Genomic DNA, 19,850 nt, shown 5'->3' on the forward strand with positions numbered 1-19,850 from the left:
TTTTATTTATTACCCAGAAATGATAAACAAGGGAAAAAAAATCCATGTTTATTCCAACAAAGTGATTTACTTACTGGTCCTCGGTTGGGCTAATAATGTTGACACATACATACATATACATGTGTGTGTGTATGTATGTTGTATCAAGAGTTTCTCTCCCTGTAAATCAGATTAAAAAGTGGCAATTTGATGGCTGGTATTGGCGGGACAGATATGTCTTATCTGAGAGACATGAAAAGAAGATTCTTCATGGAAATCCCATAAAACTTGAATTGCTTTTGGTTGATCACAAGAAAAGAAGACACTCCCACACTGGGTTGGTAAATGAGCAGTCAAAGTGAATTTCTATTTAAATGAAGTGTATACGAAAATTCTTTAGCAAATTACTTTTCATGGTGGAAATGAATTATGATATTTTGTAATATTTTCTTTAATTCTTTTAAAAATTAATACTAAACCTATTGATTTCAAGACATACAAAAAAGAGTGCGTATACCATATTAATTAAAGTTCAAATTGTTCCAAATTTTAAAGTTAATAAGTACAATATAAATAAAACTGATAATTATAAAATTAAATATTTGAATAGAGCTAATTAAATTAGGTATTGAAGGTATAAGTTATAATTAATTTTTACATGTTAATTAATTAAAATATAAAAATTAAAAAGGAACTGAAAATCTATTTATAGAAATACATTCATTTTGATTAAAAAAAAAATTGATGTCATAAAGAAATATAAAATAATTTTACATAAAATTCTATATATATACATATATCAGGTGTGTAAGAAAATTCATGAGTTCATGACTTCAAAATATAAATGTTTTTTTTTTTTTTTGACATTCTGTATATTTTTAAAGTCATAATGTTAATTTTGATTTATATTAATTTATAATCACCTTAAAGGATAAATTCAGAATTTAATTCTAAAAATTTTGTTTTGTGTTACTGTCAATAAATTAAGGTAAAAAAATAATAAGGTGCTCCTTCATGGGCTGCCTTTTCGCGGCCAACATCGTTGCTTGCTGATCTGAATAGCGGGAGGTAATCAAATCGTCAATCTTCCTGAGTCATTCGATTATCTTACTGTCCCTCCCTGCTTACAATCGGTGCTTGGCCGATATGCACGCCCCAAGTTCCAGAATTTTTTCCCGTAAACTTCTGGAACTTAATATTTTCCCGCGAAACAAACAAGGTATTAGGCCATTGTGTTCTTCAGACCCAACCCACAAACCTTCCATCTCACAACCATCCCATGACAAAAGCAGCGTATCCGTCGTTGCCGATCTTATTGCAAAGCAACATTGGTCAAAGCTCAAAGCCCATCTCAATGGTGAAAATCCTAACACACTCCTCGAACAACTTCTCACCTTTGGAGTAGACCCGGAGCTCAGTCTCAGGTACTTTAACTGGTGCGTAAAGCAGTTTGATCTCTCTCCTTCGCTGGATGTCATTTGTAGAATCTTAAACACGCTGGTAAAAGCTAAAATTTATCCAAAAATCAGGTCTTTTCTTGATGGGTTTGTTAAGAGAGATTTCGATTATTCAGTTTATTCGATTTTCCATGCGATTTCGGTGTATAACGGTCAGTTTTCTGAAATAATTATTGATATGTTGGTGCTGGCTTATGTGAAGAACTTGAGGACACAATTGGGATTTGAGACGTTCAAGCGTGCTGTTGATTATGGATATAAATTATCTATTTTTTCTTGTAATTCTTTGTTGAGTGGTTTGGTGAATGAAGGTCAAACTGCGGATATGGAGTATGTGTATAAGGAGATGATCAGGAGGAGAATTACACCTGATTCCATCAGCTTCAATACTGTAATCAATGGTTTGTGTAAAGCTGGGAAGATGAACAAGGCAAGGGACGTTATGGAGGACATGAAGGCATGGGGTCTCTCTCCCAATGTGGTTACCTATAACATTCTCATTGCTGGGTATTGCAAGATGGGTGGGATAGGCAGAATGTATAAGGCAGATGCAATTCTAAAGGAAATGGTGGCAAACTCAATTTCCCCGAGTGAGATTACATTCAATATTTTGATAGATGGCTTTTGTAAAGATGAGAATATGTCAGCTGCTGTGAAGGTGTTTGAAGAAATGCAAAGACAAGGTTTGGTACCAAATTTGGTAACTTACAATTCGCTTATTAATGGTTTATGTTGCAACGGGAAGCTCTCTGAGGGTGTTGCTTTGCTGGATGAGATGGTGACCTTGGGTTTAAAGCCGAATGTGGTTACTTACAATTCTCTTATAAATGGGTTTTGTAAGAAGAATATGACGAAGGAAGCTAAGGACATGTTTGATTATGGTGTGAAACAGGGAATGATTCCTACTGTATCAACATATAATGTACTGATTAATGCTTATTGTAAGGGGAAGAGGCTGGAGGATGCATTTGCTCTGCAGAAAGTTATGAGAGACAAAGGACTGTCTCCTACTGTTTCGACCTATAATTGCTTAATTGCAGGTTTATGTAGAGAAGGCGACATAAAGGCTGCTAGGAAGGTTATGGATGGAATGGTGGCTGAAGGTTTGAGAGCCGATGTCATCACATATAATATATTGATAGGTGCATTATGTAATAAAGGAGAAGCAAGAAAAGCAGCAGGGCTGTTAGATGAAATGTTTAAGCTGGGTTTAAGGCCAAGTCATGTGACATATAACACTTTGATGGATGGCTATTGCAGGGAAGGAAACCTTCGGGCAGCATTAAATGTGAGTTCACAGATGAAGAAAGAAGGGAAACGGATGAATGTCGTGTCTTATAATGTGCTGATAAAGGGATTTTGTAAGAAAAGCAAGTTGGAAGATGCAAACAGGCTTCTTAATGAGATGCTGGAGAAGGGTTTGATCCCAAATCAAATAACATATCAGATAGTTAAAGAAGAAATGATGGAGAAAGGATTTCTTCCCGATATTGAAGGACATTTATATAGCATCTCGGGCAGCTCCTAGCACTTGAAGAGGGAAATCGCATTGCTATTATTGGTGACTGGTGAGACTTAGTCCACACTTGGCAACTTATACAGGAGCAATTTTGGTCAATCTCAACAGAGGTGCTACTTATGCATGCATCTAATTCTTCTCACAAGGAAATGCAGAAGCTTTTCTCAAGCCTTGCTCATTGAACTTTCAGGTGCATGTTTCTAACTATTAGTTCAAATGCCTTCAAACGGAGATATTGTGATTAGAATTGTCTTGCCTTTCCATATAAATAGAGAAAGAACATAAATGACTTTCTTTACAAAAAAAAAAAAAAAAAGAACATACTAAATTGATTTAGGTACTGAACTGTTTCTTTTTGCAACTCTTCTTTGGTTAAGGTAAACCACTCTGTTCATTGATTTCTTGCTTTTAGCTTAAAACGTTGGCAACTGTGATTCCAAACCATGATTCCTTCTTTCTGGTCTATGTCTGTGTGGATGAAGGCATTTTTTTAGTTCAGTTAACTAAGGGAAGGGATAGTCTGCATTTCTTCGCCCTCTTTTTTTAGGTAGAGTGCAGTGCTTTGAAAAAAAAGCTGACCTTTTATGTTTCAATTGAGACCTGTAAACTTTTTCTTTTTTGCAAGAAAAAGTTATAGTATTAACAAGCACCTAGAAGATGCAATGTAAATATGAAGTGAAATAAGTCTGAAAAAATATCAATAATAAACTATGAATCCCATGGTGCTTCTCTATAAATAAATTTGATTTAGACTACTTGTATGATATCCTATGGTATATGATGTTTATGATCTGATGCCTTGTATTCACAATCTTTTCTAAAATGTTGTCTGTTGTCTGTTGTAAACTCTTTTCCCTGGTTGATTTTGAAGTTTGTTCGAGACATTTTCATCCTTGAGAATGTAGTGATTCTGACCAGCAAATGGATGCTCAAAGGTTTGACATTTTTATGGCAGAAGAACATTAGTCATGGAGACGGTCGTAGGAAAGAGGTGATCTTGAAGTCAGACAAAGTTGCAGTATCTCCGCTTACAGGGTTTTGTGGAGGGCCAGTGTTAATTCTGTCGGCTAACAAGGAGCTTGGTTGCTTCTCATACTGTCTTACAGTACAATAATTGTTCATATGATGTATCAGTATCATGCATATCTAAATTTTACACATTTGAATTAATTTAACTAAGATATTGTTTTTTAGTTTTATGTATTTATAAAAGTTATATATAATACTGAATATAAAAAAGTAACTTTTCAAAATAAATGTTGTTTATCTTTAGAATTTTCGGATTTTTCGTTTCTGACTGTATAATGTATTTTTCTTCCAATATTTTCTTATATTCCAATGAAAACAAAACCAACGCTTTTAAGAATATCGGGATTCGAAAGATGCAACCAGCTGATCTTTATCGAGGAATTCCTACGATAATCAATGCTTTGCTGTAATTGTAATTTTTCATGTTTCTCTTCACAGCATTATTCATCAAAACAGCCAATCAATGGTCAAATGGATACGCCCCTTCAGTTTATTACGGTCAAGAATGCCGAAATTAGGTTCTTCCTGATTAAAAGAAGAAAAAAAAAAAAAAAAAGAAAAACAGCTGAAACATCAGTGATTGCCATAGCTCATAAAAGAGACCTGAGTAAAATCTTCTTACAGAGTCTTAAGGATTTACTCTCACCCCATTCCCTTGATTGTTAAGGATCGATACTATGAGAAACTACAAGATCCTCCCTCCTCTATAATCCCTCTTAACAAATTCCTTCTCAACAAAAATGACTTCAAAGATTTGCTTATCCCTTGATATCAAAAATCCAAAATTCCCCCGGGCAATATTGAATTATTATACACACTGCCATACGATGCAAAATCCCACCAATGTCACTTTGCTTTCTCATTTGCTGTCTGTGAAATCTGCATCAATGACATCACCATCTGGGCCTTTGCTTGACGAATCTGAGGAGCTTGCCTCACCTCCAGGTGCTGGGCCGGCACCAGGTGCACCGGGTGCACCAGGTTGGTTGTAGAGGGACTGACCAAGCTGCATAACTTCTTGGTTAAGAGCAGTCATAGCATCTTTAATTGCTTGAATTGACCCACCGGCAATAGTATCCTTGAGCTCTTGAAGTTTTGCCTCAACCTTCTCTTTGACTGGGCCTGGAACCTTGTCACCAAGCTCCTTCAGCTGCTTCTCTGTCTGGTAGACAACCGAATCTGCCTGATTCTTTGTATCTATAGCATCTCTCTTCTCCTTGTCTTCCTTTGCAAACTTCTCAGCCTCCTTCACCATTCTGTCCACCTGCATGTTACCCAAACAGTGTCTAATCAACTTTCTAATCACAAGTGTATCTCGTTGATAATGAGAACTAGCTATAAACCGAAAAAGTTATGGTGTTCAATCAACAAGATTCTCCTGAAAGTCAAGTCCAGGAGGATAGAACATGCATTAGTAAACAGCTGTCAACCCATATGCAACAGACACTAGAACAGCTAATTAGCCCTTTGATCTCTTTCAGATAAAAGGCTAGATAAATGAATCCTGGTTATTGACCATCATTAATCCATACACATACCTCATCACTAGGCAAGGTGCTAGCACCAGTAATGGTGATGTCCTGCTTTTTCCCTGTGCCTTTGTCAATGGCAGTAACAGATAGAATACCATTGGCATCAATATCAAATTTTACTTCAATTTGTGGAACCCCTCTAGGTGCAGGTGGTATACCATCTAGACGGAAGCTGCCAAGAGACTTGTTATCCCTGACAAATTCTCTTTCACCTTGAAGGACATTGATCTCCACACTAGTCTGACCATCGGCAGCAGTTGAGAACACCTCTGATTTTGATGTGGGCAAAGTAGTATTCCTAGGAATAATCTTTGTCATGACACCACCAAGAGTTTCAAGACCAAGTGATAAAGGTGTCACATCCAAGAGTACAATGTCACTGACATCTCCAGCTAAAACACCAGCCTGTCATCAAAGGAGACAAGTCACCCATCATACTTTGGATTCATGATGACAGCCTACGTAGTCAATGATTTGAGGAGTATGAAGGACAAAACTCACCTGAACTGCAGCCCCCAAGGCAACAACTTCATCAGGGTTCACTGTGACATTAGGTTCCTTGCCAGTCATCTTCTTTACAAGCTCCTGTACAGCTGGAATGCGCGTTGATCCACCAACGAGGATCACCTCATCAAGATCTTTGAAGGATAGTTTTGCATCCCTCAAAGCATTTTCAACAGGAGTCTTGCACCTACAAAATATACAACACAGACATGAAAATAAACTTAGGAACCAAGACACCAGCAGTTAAGTAAAACCGCGCAGAAGTGAACAAAAAAAGTTGAGAGGATTAATAAAATTGGATTAAGCCAATTCAAAATTATAGCTAGGTACCTGTCAAGCAAGTCTGAACACAATTCCTCAAACTTGGCTCTTGTAAGGGTAGTCTCAATGTGTTTAGGGCCATCTGCTGTTGCAGTAATGAATGGCAAACTGGAAAGATATAAATCCACATCAGGGTGATCATGAGAATGGAAAAATATCACAGAAATACATGAAAAAAAAGAAATATACCTAATGTTTGTTTGAGTCAAAGATGATAGCTCCATCTTAGCCTTCTCCGCTGTCTCTGTTAGTCGTTGAAGAGCTTGTTTGTCCTTCAAAAGGTCTATGCCTTCATCTCTCTTAAAATTTGATGCAAGCCAGTCAACAATTCTCTGCATCAAAAGAATTTAATCCTAACTTAGCACTAAGCCATAAAATGAGAAAAAATATATATATATAACGAGAGCAAAATCATCTCGAATTAGTAGAACCAGGAAGTTTTTTTCCTCACCTTATCGAAGTCATCACCACCAAGATGAGTATCTCCGGAAGTAGAGAGCACTTCGAACACTCCATCCCCAACCTCAAGCACTGCCACATGAGAAACGTGTAAAATGAGAAGTTGCTCCAACATTCCAAATTTGTGAATCACCATAGAGGGTAAAATAAATCATTGCATGACTATTGGCGACATGAGCATGGTACTCTATGTGCATAAGTAACCCTGAGGTCCTCATACCTGAAACATCAAAAGTCCCACCACCAAGATCAAAGACAAGGATAGTCTCATTGTTTTTCTTTTCAAAACCATATGCCAAAGAGGCAGCAGTAGGTTCATTGATGATACGAAGAACTTCTAAGCCAGCAATACGTCCAGCATCTTTTGTTGCCGTCCTCTGAGAATCATTGAAGTATGCAGGCACTGTGACGACAGCTTTAGTCACTTTATCATTCAAAAACTTAGAAGCATCATCCACAAGCTTTCTCAAAACCTATACCAAAACAAGCAAAAATAATTGTCACCAACAGTAAAAACTTATAACAGCAACCAATCAACTGGCACTTATGTTGGAGTGAGAAGAAGAAGAAAGACAAATGATTATCGTTTGCTATTTGTCAACCAGTAACCAGTCACAGGTATTATAATTCAATACAGCACCCACTTGATTGCAAAATAGAATATCCACCCATACGTGCATAGAAACAATAGCCAAGAAAGCAACAATAGCAACATCCATATAAAGTATAAGCCACAGTACATACCGGGGATTTTCCAAGCCAAACTATAGCAATCATCTTAACAACCAAAGTTACCTGCTTCTTTAAGTTTAAAATTTCAATATATCACATATTTTCCTCCAGAATAATGTGCCATCATTAAGAGAAGGAACCACCAACTAGCAAATGAAATAAACCCAACAAAATAGAGAACTAACCCCAAACCAAAACATAACTAAGACATGCAGCAAACTGAAGACTACAACGTGAAAATATCACACAATATCAATGGAATTCAGATTCCAAAATGCGATTCATTCCATCTACTTGCACAACAGAATCAATTTTATACCTGTACTTCAACATGCTCATTAAACAAAGACCAGTCAGAACAGCTGAACGCCCATGACCCAATACTCGATTGACTTTAAACTCGTTAACGTGAAATCCTAATTCAGTTTTTTATTTTATTGCCATCTTAGGCCCTACCCCTCTTTCTCAACGACCAAACATCAAAACTCGACCAACCTATCTCCCAAACGAACCAAAAGCTCAACCAGCCGGCAACAAATTGCATTTTCTGTCCCACACCTACCATTTCAGAACAACCAATAAAACATCGCATAGAAGCAAGTAAACAAGAAATGAAGGAAAGAAACAAAACATTTACCTGAGCCGAAATCTCCTCAGCGGCAAACTGTTTCCCAATTGCGGGACAATCAAGCTTGACATTTCCGTTCTCATCCCTTACAACCCTGTAGGACACCTGTTTGGACTCCTCATCCACCTCGGACATCTTCCTCCCGATGAACCTCTTGACAGAGAAAAAAGTGTTCTCCGGGTTGACCACAGCCTGACGCTTGGCAATCTGACCGACCAACCGGTCCCCGTTCTTAGTATATGCCACGACAGAGGGAGTCGTTCTTTGACCCTCTGCGTTCGTCACTATGGTCGGCTTTCCACCCTCCATGGCAGCCACGGCCGAGTTCGTGGTTCCCAAATCGATACCTACTACTTTCTCATTTACTACCCTCACCGGGCCAACCGCATACCTCGATGAGCTCGGATTCCTACTTCGAAGTCTCAAGAAAGCCGAATTGGGTAAACGGAATGGTGCCGTTTTAGTTCCAAAGAAGACATTTCTCGGAAATGAACCATCCTTGTTCCTGCAGCTCCTCTTCGACGAGGAAGCAAAGCCCACGCCTCCAAGAACGTGGATTTGCGCCGTCGAAGAAGCCATTTCTACAGACAGGTAGAGGAGGAGGGTTGATAGGGTGGTAGTTCAGAGAAAATAACCCTAATTGCGTGGAGAGCACAAACTTGTTTGCGAGAGTTGTGTTTAGTGTCGAAAGGAGGAGAAGATAAGAAGAGGGGAGAGGAGGGTTTAGGAGGAAGAGGAGAGAGAAGCGTGGTGCCACGTGGAGAGTTCCAGAATAATCCAGAGCTGCCCGTTATTAAGGTAGCGGCCGTTGGATTGGATTACTTGGGGTCAAATGGCTGCCCGGATGGAAAGATCGAGGTTGTTGTGGGGCAGGGATGGCTCAATCCGTGAAGCTGAAAATTGGGCTTTTACTCGTACAAAACCCGAACCCAAACAATTTGAGAGTTTCACCTCGTCAATGGAGAAATGAATGAAAAATCTATAGGTTTCGTTGTAAAAGGCCAAAAGAGCACAGAGGTATGCTAAATAAAAAGATCAACCCATGTGGCCTAAAGCAAGTGTCTAGGAAATGAAATTTGAGATTTCACAGTATGAAACTCCATTTCTGTTTAATTGCGTTCCCAACCTTGACAGTTTTGTTAAGATATAGGCAGTGGGTTTTGCTACCACTGAAACTCCAGCACAGGGTTGAATGGCGTCCCACCCACAGTTCTCAAGTGTCTCCTTCACGGGTCTTAGATCTGTCCTTCAAGTATGAAACTCCATTTCTATTTAAGTGCATTCCCAACCTTGACAGTTTTGTTAAGATATAGGCAGTGGGTTTTGCTACCACTGAAACTCCAGCACAGGGTTGAATGGCGTCCCACCCACAGTTCTCAAGTGTCTCCTTCACGGGTCTTAGATCTGTCCTTCAAGTATGAAACTCCATTTCTGTTTAAGTGCATTCCCAACCTTGACAGTTTTGTTAAGATATAGGCAGTGGGTTTTGCTACCACTGAAACTCCAGCACAGGGTTGAATGGCGTCCCACCCACAGTTCTCAAGTGTCTCCTTCACGGGTCTTAGATCTGTCCTTCAAATTTCTTACTTTTTCCAAAAGCTCTCCTGCTTTTTTGCTCTCTCCGATTAAGCAACCCATTAAACTGGCCAAAATAACTGAGACAGAAAGCCACCCGTAAAGAAAGGAAGATAGCTATGTCAATGTGTACCAAAAAAAAAAACTGGTATGTGAACTCTGTACTTGGGAGTTTTAGTTGTGTGTCAAGATTTTGAAAGACTGTGAGTACCGTCAACTTTTAATTATACAACTCGTGAAGGCCAAAAGACCAGCATTGGTAAATTACTCGAGGGTACATTGATCTGTACAATAATTACCCCTGTTTCATTTTCTTCTGGTTACATTGATTTATAGAATAACTCTGTTTCACTTTCTTCTAGTTTTGCACTTCGGTGATATAGCTATGACTCTCCATTTTAATTAATTATATTGATTCATTTTCTTGGTTTTGATGGTTTAAATATTTCTTACTTGTCCCAGGATCTAAGTAGTCAGCAGGAATAGTTGAAGCTGAAAGCACGTTATGAAGCCCTACAAAGATCCCAAAAGTGAGTTGCCAAAATTAAGCCAAACTTTTAGACGGAGAATTTCTATTACATATGCTAAACTATTTTTTTAAGATGATATATATATATACTAAACTTGAAAGTTTGATAAATTAATCTTTGATATTATATCCTGAAATCTAATTTCACGTCAGGAATCTTCTTGGGGAAGATCGTGGGCCTTTAAGCAGCAAGGATCTTCATTCACTAGAAAGGCAGCTCTATACGTCACTGAAACAAATTAGATCGACTCGGGTAATGACTTTGTAAATATATATATATATATATATATTCACCTTCTTGATTCAAGAACAGAGAGAAACTACCAATTCACTGTCATTTTCATTTTCCTTTATCACTGTCATCCAACGTAGGGTACGATGTTGTCTGCTCGGAGGGATACCAAGTCAGTTCACTCCAACTGAATCCAAATGCAGAAGATGTTAACAGGGTACGGTAGACAAGCAGCTCCAGTACCTCAGCCTCATCTTTTCTTTCATCCCTCGGACTGGGAGCCTACATTACGTATCATGTAATGTTATAAAATAACATATCTCCTCTAATAGTCTCTCCTTTGCGGTAATTATCTAAGAATGCTTTAGCCAAGCTTTAGAAGCAAATTTCAACACAACAGTGTAAATTGTCAACTGTTTTAAGTGCAATGTTTAATAACGATGTTTCAAGTTTTTGTTGAGCTTTTTGTCTAAGATGCTATGCATATCCAATACATGTATATACAAATATATTTTCTTCTCTATAAACATATATATATATATACATCTAAAAAATAGCAAAAGAAGAAAAAAGAATTAATTCCAAGAGAAGACGACAGAAATACGAGACATCTCTCTTTAATCAATTACAAAAAAAAATTAGTGTGGACTTTCAACAGCAAAAAAAAAAAAAAGAGAGAGAGAAAACTGTCGACTTTACAACAACTGGGACGGCAGCATATTACCATAACCGCGAATATCATATTCTGTCATCTATTCCTCGCGGCGCATAAAATCAGAAAACCAATTACCCATCTCCTCCATATATTCAGCATCTTCCAATAATGCATACTCTTCTAAGCCATGAGAATGGTTAACTTCTGGCAAAATTGATTGGGACTGAATTGTTGCCGTCTCAGAAATCATCGGACTGATCGTCTCCTCCGTATATTCAGCATCTTCCAAGAATTCATACTCTTTTAGCTCATGACAATAGTTAACGTCAGGCAAAGTTGATTGAAGCTGAATCGCGGCGGTCTCACAAGCCATCGAACCGATCGTCTCCACAGTATTTATCTTTTTGGTGGGTTTACTGTTTTTGATGGGTTTATTATAAAGCTTGCAAAGAGCCCATTCTTGAAATTCGTCTCCACCAGCAAGTCGATATTCATGCATAATCCACCCACTTTTCTGAGCCTCATTGCGCTTCTTGGCTTGATCCTTGTAAAGAAAGAAAGAAAGGGTTTTCTTGAAACCAACGACTGCACCGCGTCTTGCAATTTCTTTGTCGCCGGTGTCAGAGCGCCACCATCCACAATCAATGGTGCGACTTGGCCTCTTTCCCTTGCAGTTTGCAGAAACTTTACGGCGCCTGACGAAGTAATAGCGATGCCCGTCAGTGACTTGGGGGTGGTATTCCCAGGGCAACCCATCTGGGTGAGATGCGTAGACATCGGCTTCGACAATGAACATGTTGATGAGATTAGTCTTCTTTCCAAGAATTTTGTTGCGTAGAAAGTATGCAACCAGTAGTTCATCAGTCGGTGCGAAGGTTAACACTCCCACCGGAAACCCTGACGTGCTTTGTTCATCTTCCTCCAAATCAAAATCAAAATCAAAATCATCAGATTTCCACCTGTTCTCCATCGCAATCTATCTGGTGATCACCAATTTTGAGTTGATTCCAACTCCCAAAACGAGATCGCGTAATGAATGGGTGGATTTTCTGTAACGGAATCGTAACAGGTTCCTCTCTTATGGGGAAGAAAGCAGAGAGAAAAAAAAAAGACAGGTTCCAGCCCGAAAACGAGATCGGGTAATGAATGGTTGGATTTTCTGCCTATGGAATTGTAACAGGCTCCTCTCGTTTGGGGAAGAAAGCCGAAAAAAAAAAGACAGGTTCCAGCGCAAAAACGAGATCGCGTAATGAATGGGTGGATTTTCTGTAACGATCGCAACAGGCTCCTCTCGTTTGGGGAAGAAGGAAACCGAGAGGAGAAGAAAGCAGAAAAAAAAATACTCTGGAAAGAAAGATTTTCAGTGAAGAAGATTGAAGAAGAAGGAGAAGTGCAAACTTGAAAATTTTTACCGTTGCACTACCGCCCTGCCCTGTTCCCGTTTTATGAAGAGGAAGAGGCTTCGCAGGCGTTTCTATCTTCTTCGCCGTTGGAGGAGGGGAACAAAAAAGATAAAGTCTCATCAAACGGCACCGTTTCAGTAAAGAAAAGAATGAGGCGAAATTACTGAGTTGGGCTGGATCAACCGGGCCGGTGATACAATAATAGCAATTATTGTAATAATAAATTTATATTTTAAAATACAAAAAAATTAGTACCTCTTCAACATTTCAATATTGAAATAAAATGTCAGTAACTATGTATGTTGAAGCTAAAACTATATAGGATACCCTGTCACATCCTGCTAGAGATTAATGATAATGTTGGAAAAAAAAAATAGAATTATATTAAATAAAAACCAAATGTAAAGTCATTGGAGAACAAATGTATTCTCAAGATAAAAGCAAAAAGCTTAAATATCATTTAGGTAAAATACTCTTCATGTAATTAATTATTATTATTATTTTTATTTAGAAAAAAAGATTATATATATATATATATATATATATAAGATTTTAGTATTCAATAAAAAATATATTCGTCTCAACAAATGTCGCGGATTCAATTATGTTGAACTCCTTCGAGTCAATTTTTGACCAATAATTTCTCTAACATTTCCACTAAAAATTTCAATATTAATGGATATTGTCGTTATCTTCTTGATAAGTTTACAAAATTTTTTAAAAATAAAATGTAATTCCTCCGTAACAATTAACTCCGATAATAAATTATTACAGTCTCGATATCATTATAAGATTATTGATAATATGTATTATTAAAAGAGAATCAAATTATTTTTTATTTTTATTAATAGTAAAAGTTTGTTAAAAAATAACTCAATAATCTCTTGAATAAAAAAATATTTATATATATATATTTTTTGGGTCTAAAAATCTTCAAAAGAATTTATACAAAGAGAAAATAGTAATTATCTTAAAAGTTATTTCCACATTTAACTACCACCTTTGCCCTTATCTCCCTAGCACATATGTACACGCTCAACACATCATACGTTCCTAATATTATTGCATATAACATTACTCCCCTCCTGAAAACATTGTGCTTGTCGTCAAATGCAAATTCCTAGGGGGGTGCTAGAATTTCTAGTCCTAGCAATGCTAGAGTTTTCTTCATCACCAGAACCATCGAAATGGGAAGTCTAGTAGTCTGCTGTAACCAGGTAGAAAGGGGCATTCAGCATGCTGGTGGTTCCTAACTGCTTTCTAAGTGAAATGAGAATTAAAGAAAAAGACAAGTTGGAGATGTATATGTATATGTATATATTAAATTACATATTATGAAAAATCCTAGAAACTTCAGAATTTCCTTCTTTTTTTGGAGACATTCTCAAGAAGCCGACTATTTCCTATAATAAATTAGATAAATATTAATTGAAATTGAAAATAAAACTATACAATTTGTATCAGTCTATATTGACCAATGATTGAGCTGCCATATTAAAAAGTCTGGGAGCAGAACTGTGTAAGTCCGAATGAAACAACACGACACTAACCCATGTCGTTCTTAATTTCCTCTTTGAAAATCAACTTCTATAATTTCCTTGAGCCAAAAGAAAAAGAAGCCTTCTTCTATAACGTCTAGCATGTAAAAACCCCACAACTTGCACAACTGGCATCTAAAACACAACCATATACAAAAACCCAAAAAAAATATATACACAAATATGACAGGACGTAGCAAAAGAAAGAAATAAAGCACTTAATAATAAGCCATGTTTAGCTCTTCTTGTGTTCGTTCTCTTCCTCACCACATGGTCTTCCTAGGACTCTGAGGAACACTATCTGCTCTGTCAATCCACCCACAACCGTTATAAGCAGCAGAATCATCACAACAACCACATCTGCTGCTGCTTCCACTTCCTGAATTGTTTCTGCTTAGGGAGTAGTACTGGTTCACGCCAATAGTTGTAGGGACCCTCACAAGTTCACCACGTCCAGATGTGGATAGCCTCTCGGTGACAACACTTTTGAGGAAATCTTGAGGTACCCTAGGAGGAGAAGGGTAAGGAGGAGGATGGTAGTTATAATTGGGGTGCTGGTTTTGATAGTAATTGTGATTATTATGCTGCTGGTTATGAATATGGGGACTAGTCACGATGCTGCTGGTGTGAGGAGGGAGCACATTGAGGCTGCAAAGGGTTGGGGAACTATGGACTCTATGCATGGAAAGACGGCTGCCATGGTAGGTGCCACTGATGACGGCCGGTTCAATTGGGGCTAAATCTACATTTCCTGCATCTGGGGAGTTTGACTTTGGGGAGGAACCAGTGGAGGATATGCTCAAGGATGGGTATATAGCATTGATGGGTCGAAGCCTGGAGTGCACAGCTGCACGAACAACACCGTTGATGGCATCAATGTACCGTTGCTCTATTAACTGAGGGTCCATAGGGCCTACTTGATTCTCCAGGATTACTGGTTTGGGAGGGAACAAGAAGGCTCGGAGCTTCAGTGTTCCTTCACTTTCATGGCGATCATACTCATCCATCATGTGTTTTAGATCCTCATCGGATCTCACAGACACCAAGGCATCAAGATCTTCAGGAACAATCTGGTACTTGAGAACCATTTCCCCATCAAAAAGTGTGCTAAGCTTCTTCATTAATTCTGAGAACAAAATGGGCAGGGATGGGAAAAAGAAGAAATTAATTTCACTTAACATAATTCTATATAGTAAATCTAACATAATATCCAGTTGATGGAAAATAATAACACTGAAACTCTACATCATACAAGTTGAATCATACAAAAATCTAATAAAAGTCCAAACTAGATTTGAATTCACACTAGACTGTAGAACATTCAAAGCAAGCTTTTTCAAATTGAGTTGTATGGTGGTCCGTATTGACCTTATGGAATCCAAAACCAGCACTACGCTTCTCCTCTAACACACAGACAATTTTTACTCAAGCATGAACAAACTAAAGCTAGGGTTCACCATATATAACAAAAATGTCCTGCTTCATTGAATTCCTGTATTTCTCTTATAAGTAAAGATGCCAAAGAGAAAAATCGCATACAAGTTAAGATATGCACCTATTAATGTCACAATCCCACTTCAATTGTTTACACTATAAATTCTCAACAATCGTTCTGTTGCGAAATTCAACAACGAAGCACAAACTGTCAGCACAACCCTAATGTTGAAGCATCTGACAACAATTATATATGCATATTGCGCAGAAAATGTGATTGAATATCAATATTGAACCTACACCTAAAGATATATAGTAAAGAATAGTTACCGGAGAAAGAGATGTCGCGACAGACGGCGACGACGCGAGTCTCGCCTCCGACGTATTTGAGTTTGCCATCGGTAGGCCTGGGCAAGATTTTTCCGCCATGGCTGCACAAGAATTTCACCTTATTCTTCGGCGACGATTGCTCAGACGACTCATACTCGCCTTCACTCCCCATCGACGTCGGCATCGCCAACTCGCCACTCGAGGGTGTCAACTCGGCGACTTCCGATTGAACCCCGAGAAAAAGAAACAGAACATCAGATTTAAATCCATAAATCATATCATATCCAAAAAATACAAACGTGCACGTGCAAGTACACATATATACATATACATATGCATACAGATATGAACTACACTTACGTGAAAGGATCAAAAGCGCGGGTTGGGGAAGAAGGCGAAGAAAAGGGAAACAAGATACGAAGAAAAGATTAAAAGGAATATAAGAGAAACAAATTTAGGGAAGTATTCTAAAAATGAAATCAAAGAAAAACAAAATTGGGTTGAAGAATGGTTGCCACAGGTTTTGAATTTGTGATGCCATGGAAAGGCAAATCTATTGAAAACATCTGCCACCTTTATTATTTCCGATTTATCAGGATACTTACCAACCTAAAAAACGGGAATATACTTTTTTTATTGGATTTGATCGGATTTTTTATTTTTTTTTTAAAAATTCTTTAAGAAGGATAATCTGTTTTTTTAAAAAATAAAATTGGGTAGTTTGATTTAAAAATAATAAAAAAATATATAATACAATTTAAATAAAAATAATTGGTAAATTTCTAATATATATATATATACAACTTAAAATTCATAAAATTTATCATTATTCTATTTTTTCAAAAAACATTTATTTTGTTTCTTGATTTTAGTTTTTTAATATGTAAAATTTATTTTAATCATAATTTAGACTGTAAAGATTCGAAACTTAAAAATAAATAAAATTATAAATTAAACGCAAAAGAAAAATAATAGAGTTTAGGGTTTACATTCTTTACACAATAATTTAGAATGTCCAATAGGATTACGAAAAAATTCATTCTAAAAAAAATTTCAAAAATTAATGAAATAAATAAAAAACTAACAACTGAATATTCTAGAACGACATTCATTATCATTTAAAAGGGAGTCCGGGTAGTGAACTTAGTCACAATCCTCTTGTTGATCATAATCTAGATTTTAGTTCTCTTAATCTGAAATAGTTAATGAAATGGTGAGCAACACTATCCTAATAAAAATACATACTACTCACCGACACAGAAACTGAAGATTGGTAAAAATCATAAAAACAACTAATGGAACTCTTGATTTAAGTAAATTCATTTATCATAAGGAAAAACCATTTGCTGCATATATTTAATATTGCGAAATTTTCAAAATCAACCTATAGAGATACAATAATTCAAATAACATGCAAATCTTACTTTCAAGTGAGTAATAACAACAATTTTCCCTTTTTATTTGCCTACTAAGATCGCTAGGGGCCCATAAGGATGGAACTACACATGAATTAATATTCAACATTGTTAACTAACCAGCCGTTCCCATACCCCGTCCGGTATAAGCGTTAAAAATATCATCCATCAATACCCCATCCGGTATGAGGGTGAATCGGGCCGTCCCCATACCCCATCCAGTATGAGCACTAAAAATATCAATTCTCGATACTCCGTTCGGTATGAGATAACGTTCACGGTAGGGTTTCCCATGTATCCGGTCCGTCCACCATCTCCCATGATATCCAGTGAGGCTACCATTCATTAATTCACATGACCAATCAATTTTTTATTTACATATTAATCACCAATTTCATAAATTAACCGTAAATCACGCAAGACAAACAATATATATATCAAGAAAGCCCAATTGAATCAATTAATCATTACAATATATCATCATGTATTTAAAACTATAAATTTAACCATTAGTTAAATAGGACAACAAATAAATGACTAACATATTTTCGGCTCCATTGGTAACTTGTAATTATTCTCAGAGTTTTCTAAATTACACAAAATACCATATTATCGATTATTAAGGTTCAATTCCATAACAGAAAATGAGCATAGGGATTCTTACCCGAATTGGTGTCTGAAGCACTATAGTTTCTACTGCACCTACTGGCGGCCTATGAGTTTTTAAATTTTTTTTGTGGAGATTAAAACATGCTTTACGTACCTAAAAATACATTCAAAATCTAAAATTGGTGTTAAAAATATTTTTCGGCCAATTTTGGAATTCTGGCATGGCGGCACCACCTCCCGCAGTGGTGGTTTGCCTTGACTCAACCATTTTTGGCCAATTTTGACATATTTCGGCCGGTTTTATACTTATCCCTACGAGAAAACACGTTAGGGGATCTCGGAAGGCCCAAAAAAATCAAAAAATAAAAATTTATCGGTGACGAAATTTTTCGGTGCGGTGGCTCCGCCAGCTCACCTTCACGACTGGGCCTTTTTGTTTGGTCAGCTTGTAGAAAATAGAACAATGAACACAATGGTAGAAAAATTGAACGAAATGAAAAATGAGAAGGGACTTATCGGAGGTAATTTTGGGTTTTGCCCGCGACAACGCCATAGGGCTTTGCCCACAGTTTTCGGCTCATCCGCCATTCTTTTTGTTCCGATTTGGTCATGGTGGCACTTAGAATCAAATTCCGAGTGGATAGGAGAATTTTTACCTTTTTTGACTGTTGGAGGTGGCCCCAGCACGACGACAGGCGGTGGTCGGCTCATTTCTCTGGCAACTGGTTCTTCTTCTTCGGTGGGAGGCTGGCGGGTAGGGTTTGGGTTCGATGCTATACGAGATATTTATACCCATCTCCTTTAAATCTTAGTCGTTCATTGCGTTTGATCTATACCGTCCGATCACGTTTAAAGATGAAATAAATATAAACCGTTCATTACGTTTAATCGCAACCTTTCGATCATGCTTGAGGAGGGAATGGATCCAGACTGTCCACGCGAGCGGGAATGCTTCCGGGCTATCTAATTGTGGGCACGCGGATGGCCAGTGTGGGCTCCTACGTGGCACCGAGTCAATGTATCTTTCCATGTGGCACGTTCCGGTTCGTCGGGACTGCTGACTGGGCAGTCCTATGTGGCATAATTTTTTTAATTACGTTTTGACCTCCAGTTTTCGATTTTTTTTAAAAAAATACCATATAAACCCAAATTTTCACCCATTTTTCTCAAAATTATTTTCAATTTCATTTTCAACTTATTTTTTTCTTAATTTCACATGAAATAAAAATTTATTAATTTTAAAATTATATTTTTATACATTTTTTAAATCTTAAAATTAATTCCGGGCCAAATTATGGGCCCAAATATTACAATTCTTCCGCTCTTAGAAGAAATTTGGTCCCTCAAATTTGTCTCTCTCTCACTTAATCAAACAATTGGGGATATTGGCTCTGAAATCTGATTCTACCTCCCATGTGGCCTCTCTCTGTGTATGATTCTGTCATAAGATCTTAACGAAATAAATTTTTCGATTGCGGAGTACTCTACTCTTTTAGTACACAATGTCCACCGGTACCTCCTCATAAAACAAATCCTCCTTAAGTGAAAGGGGCTTATGGGCCAAAATGTGAGAAGAGCTTGTACTTGCGTAGCATGGACACATGAAACATATTATAGACTCTGAATAGTTCTGGAGGTAGTGCTAGTTTGTAGGCTGTGGTACCAATTCTGTCTAAGATTTCAAATGGCCCAATAAACTGGAGATTTAGTTTTTTCCTCTTGCCAAACTTACTGATTCCCTTGAAATGAGTGACCTTAAGGAATACTTGATCACCTTTCTCAAAATTCAACTCCCTATTCTGGGTGTCCGCATAACTCTTATGTCTACTCTGAGTCGTCTGGATGTTCTTCCTAGTCTTAACTATTTTGACTGTAGTCTCATCCACAAGATTTACACTAAATAATTTTCTATCATCCATCTCTTCTCAACATATCGAGAATCTGCATGGGCGGTCATATAACACCTCGTA

At 37.4% G+C, this 19,850-nt stretch overlaps 4 protein-coding genes and 1 long non-coding RNA gene across 8 annotated transcripts; 2 read left to right on the top strand and 3 right to left on the bottom strand.

Moving 5' to 3' along the window:
• The first annotated feature begins 970 nt into the window (after window positions 1-970).
• LOC110809971 (Pentatricopeptide repeat (PPR-like) superfamily protein) lies at window positions 971-4,230 on the top strand. 3 transcript variants are annotated; one of them, XM_022035965.2, is made up of 2 exons: window positions 971-3,145; window positions 3,827-4,230. In XM_022035965.2, the coding sequence occupies exon 1, from the start codon at window positions 1,126-1,128 to the stop codon at window positions 2,962-2,964; it is 1,839 nt and encodes a 612-aa protein (XP_021891657.2). In that variant the 5' UTR covers window positions 971-1,125; the 3' UTR covers window positions 2,965-3,145; window positions 3,827-4,230. The 3 variants fall into 3 exon arrangements, with proteins under 3 accessions (XP_021891657.2, XP_088069964.1, XP_088069965.1); XM_088213838.1 differs by having other exon boundaries at window positions 3,911-4,230; XM_088213839.1 differs by having other exon boundaries at window positions 3,914-4,230.
• Window positions 4,231-4,550: 320 nt separating this feature from the next.
• Window positions 4,551-8,860, bottom strand: CPHSC70-1 (chloroplast heat shock protein 70-1). Its single transcript, XM_022035899.2, has 8 exons — window positions 8,170-8,860; window positions 7,021-7,273; window positions 6,793-6,872; window positions 6,531-6,673; window positions 6,351-6,449; window positions 6,018-6,207; window positions 5,523-5,921; window positions 4,551-5,248 (listed from the first exon to the last, which is right to left on the bottom strand). The coding sequence occupies exons 1-8, from the start codon at window positions 8,737-8,739 to the stop codon at window positions 4,844-4,846; spliced, it is 2,139 nt and encodes a 712-aa protein (XP_021891591.1). The 5' UTR covers window positions 8,740-8,860; the 3' UTR covers window positions 4,551-4,843.
• A 153-nt stretch (window positions 8,861-9,013) lies between these two features.
• On the top strand, window positions 9,014-10,949 carry LOC148268935 (uncharacterized). Of its 2 annotated transcripts, none has more exons than XR_015817180.1 (4): window positions 9,014-10,009; window positions 10,198-10,265; window positions 10,418-10,517; window positions 10,637-10,949. It is a non-coding gene; the product is annotated as an uncharacterized LOC148268935 (long non-coding RNA). The 2 variants fall into 2 exon arrangements; XR_015817181.1 differs by having other exon boundaries at window positions 9,014-9,994.
• Window positions 10,950-11,057: 108 nt separating this feature from the next.
• Window positions 11,058-12,610, bottom strand: LOC110809964 (NAC domain-containing protein 100-like). The gene has a single exon (XM_022035956.2). The coding sequence runs from the start codon at window positions 12,119-12,121 to the stop codon at window positions 11,249-11,251; it is 873 nt and encodes a 290-aa protein (XP_021891648.1). The 5' UTR covers window positions 12,122-12,610; the 3' UTR covers window positions 11,058-11,248.
• Window positions 12,611-14,084: 1,474 nt separating this feature from the next.
• On the bottom strand, window positions 14,085-16,442 carry LOC110809984 (Octicosapeptide/Phox/Bem1p family protein). Its single transcript, XM_022035984.2, has 3 exons — window positions 16,217-16,442; window positions 15,857-16,075; window positions 14,085-15,218 (listed from the first exon to the last, which is right to left on the bottom strand). The coding sequence occupies exons 2-3, from the start codon at window positions 16,038-16,040 to the stop codon at window positions 14,356-14,358; spliced, it is 1,047 nt and encodes a 348-aa protein (XP_021891676.1). The 5' UTR covers window positions 16,041-16,075; window positions 16,217-16,442; the 3' UTR covers window positions 14,085-14,355.
• Between the last annotated feature and the right edge of the window lie 3,408 nt (window positions 16,443-19,850).

This window comes from Carica papaya, chromosome 2 (genome assembly GCF_054855325.1).
Source record: "Carica papaya isolate Zhongbai chromosome 2, ASM5485532v1, whole genome shotgun sequence".
In the NCBI taxonomy this organism is placed as follows: Eukaryota; Viridiplantae; Streptophyta; class Magnoliopsida; order Brassicales; family Caricaceae; genus Carica; species Carica papaya.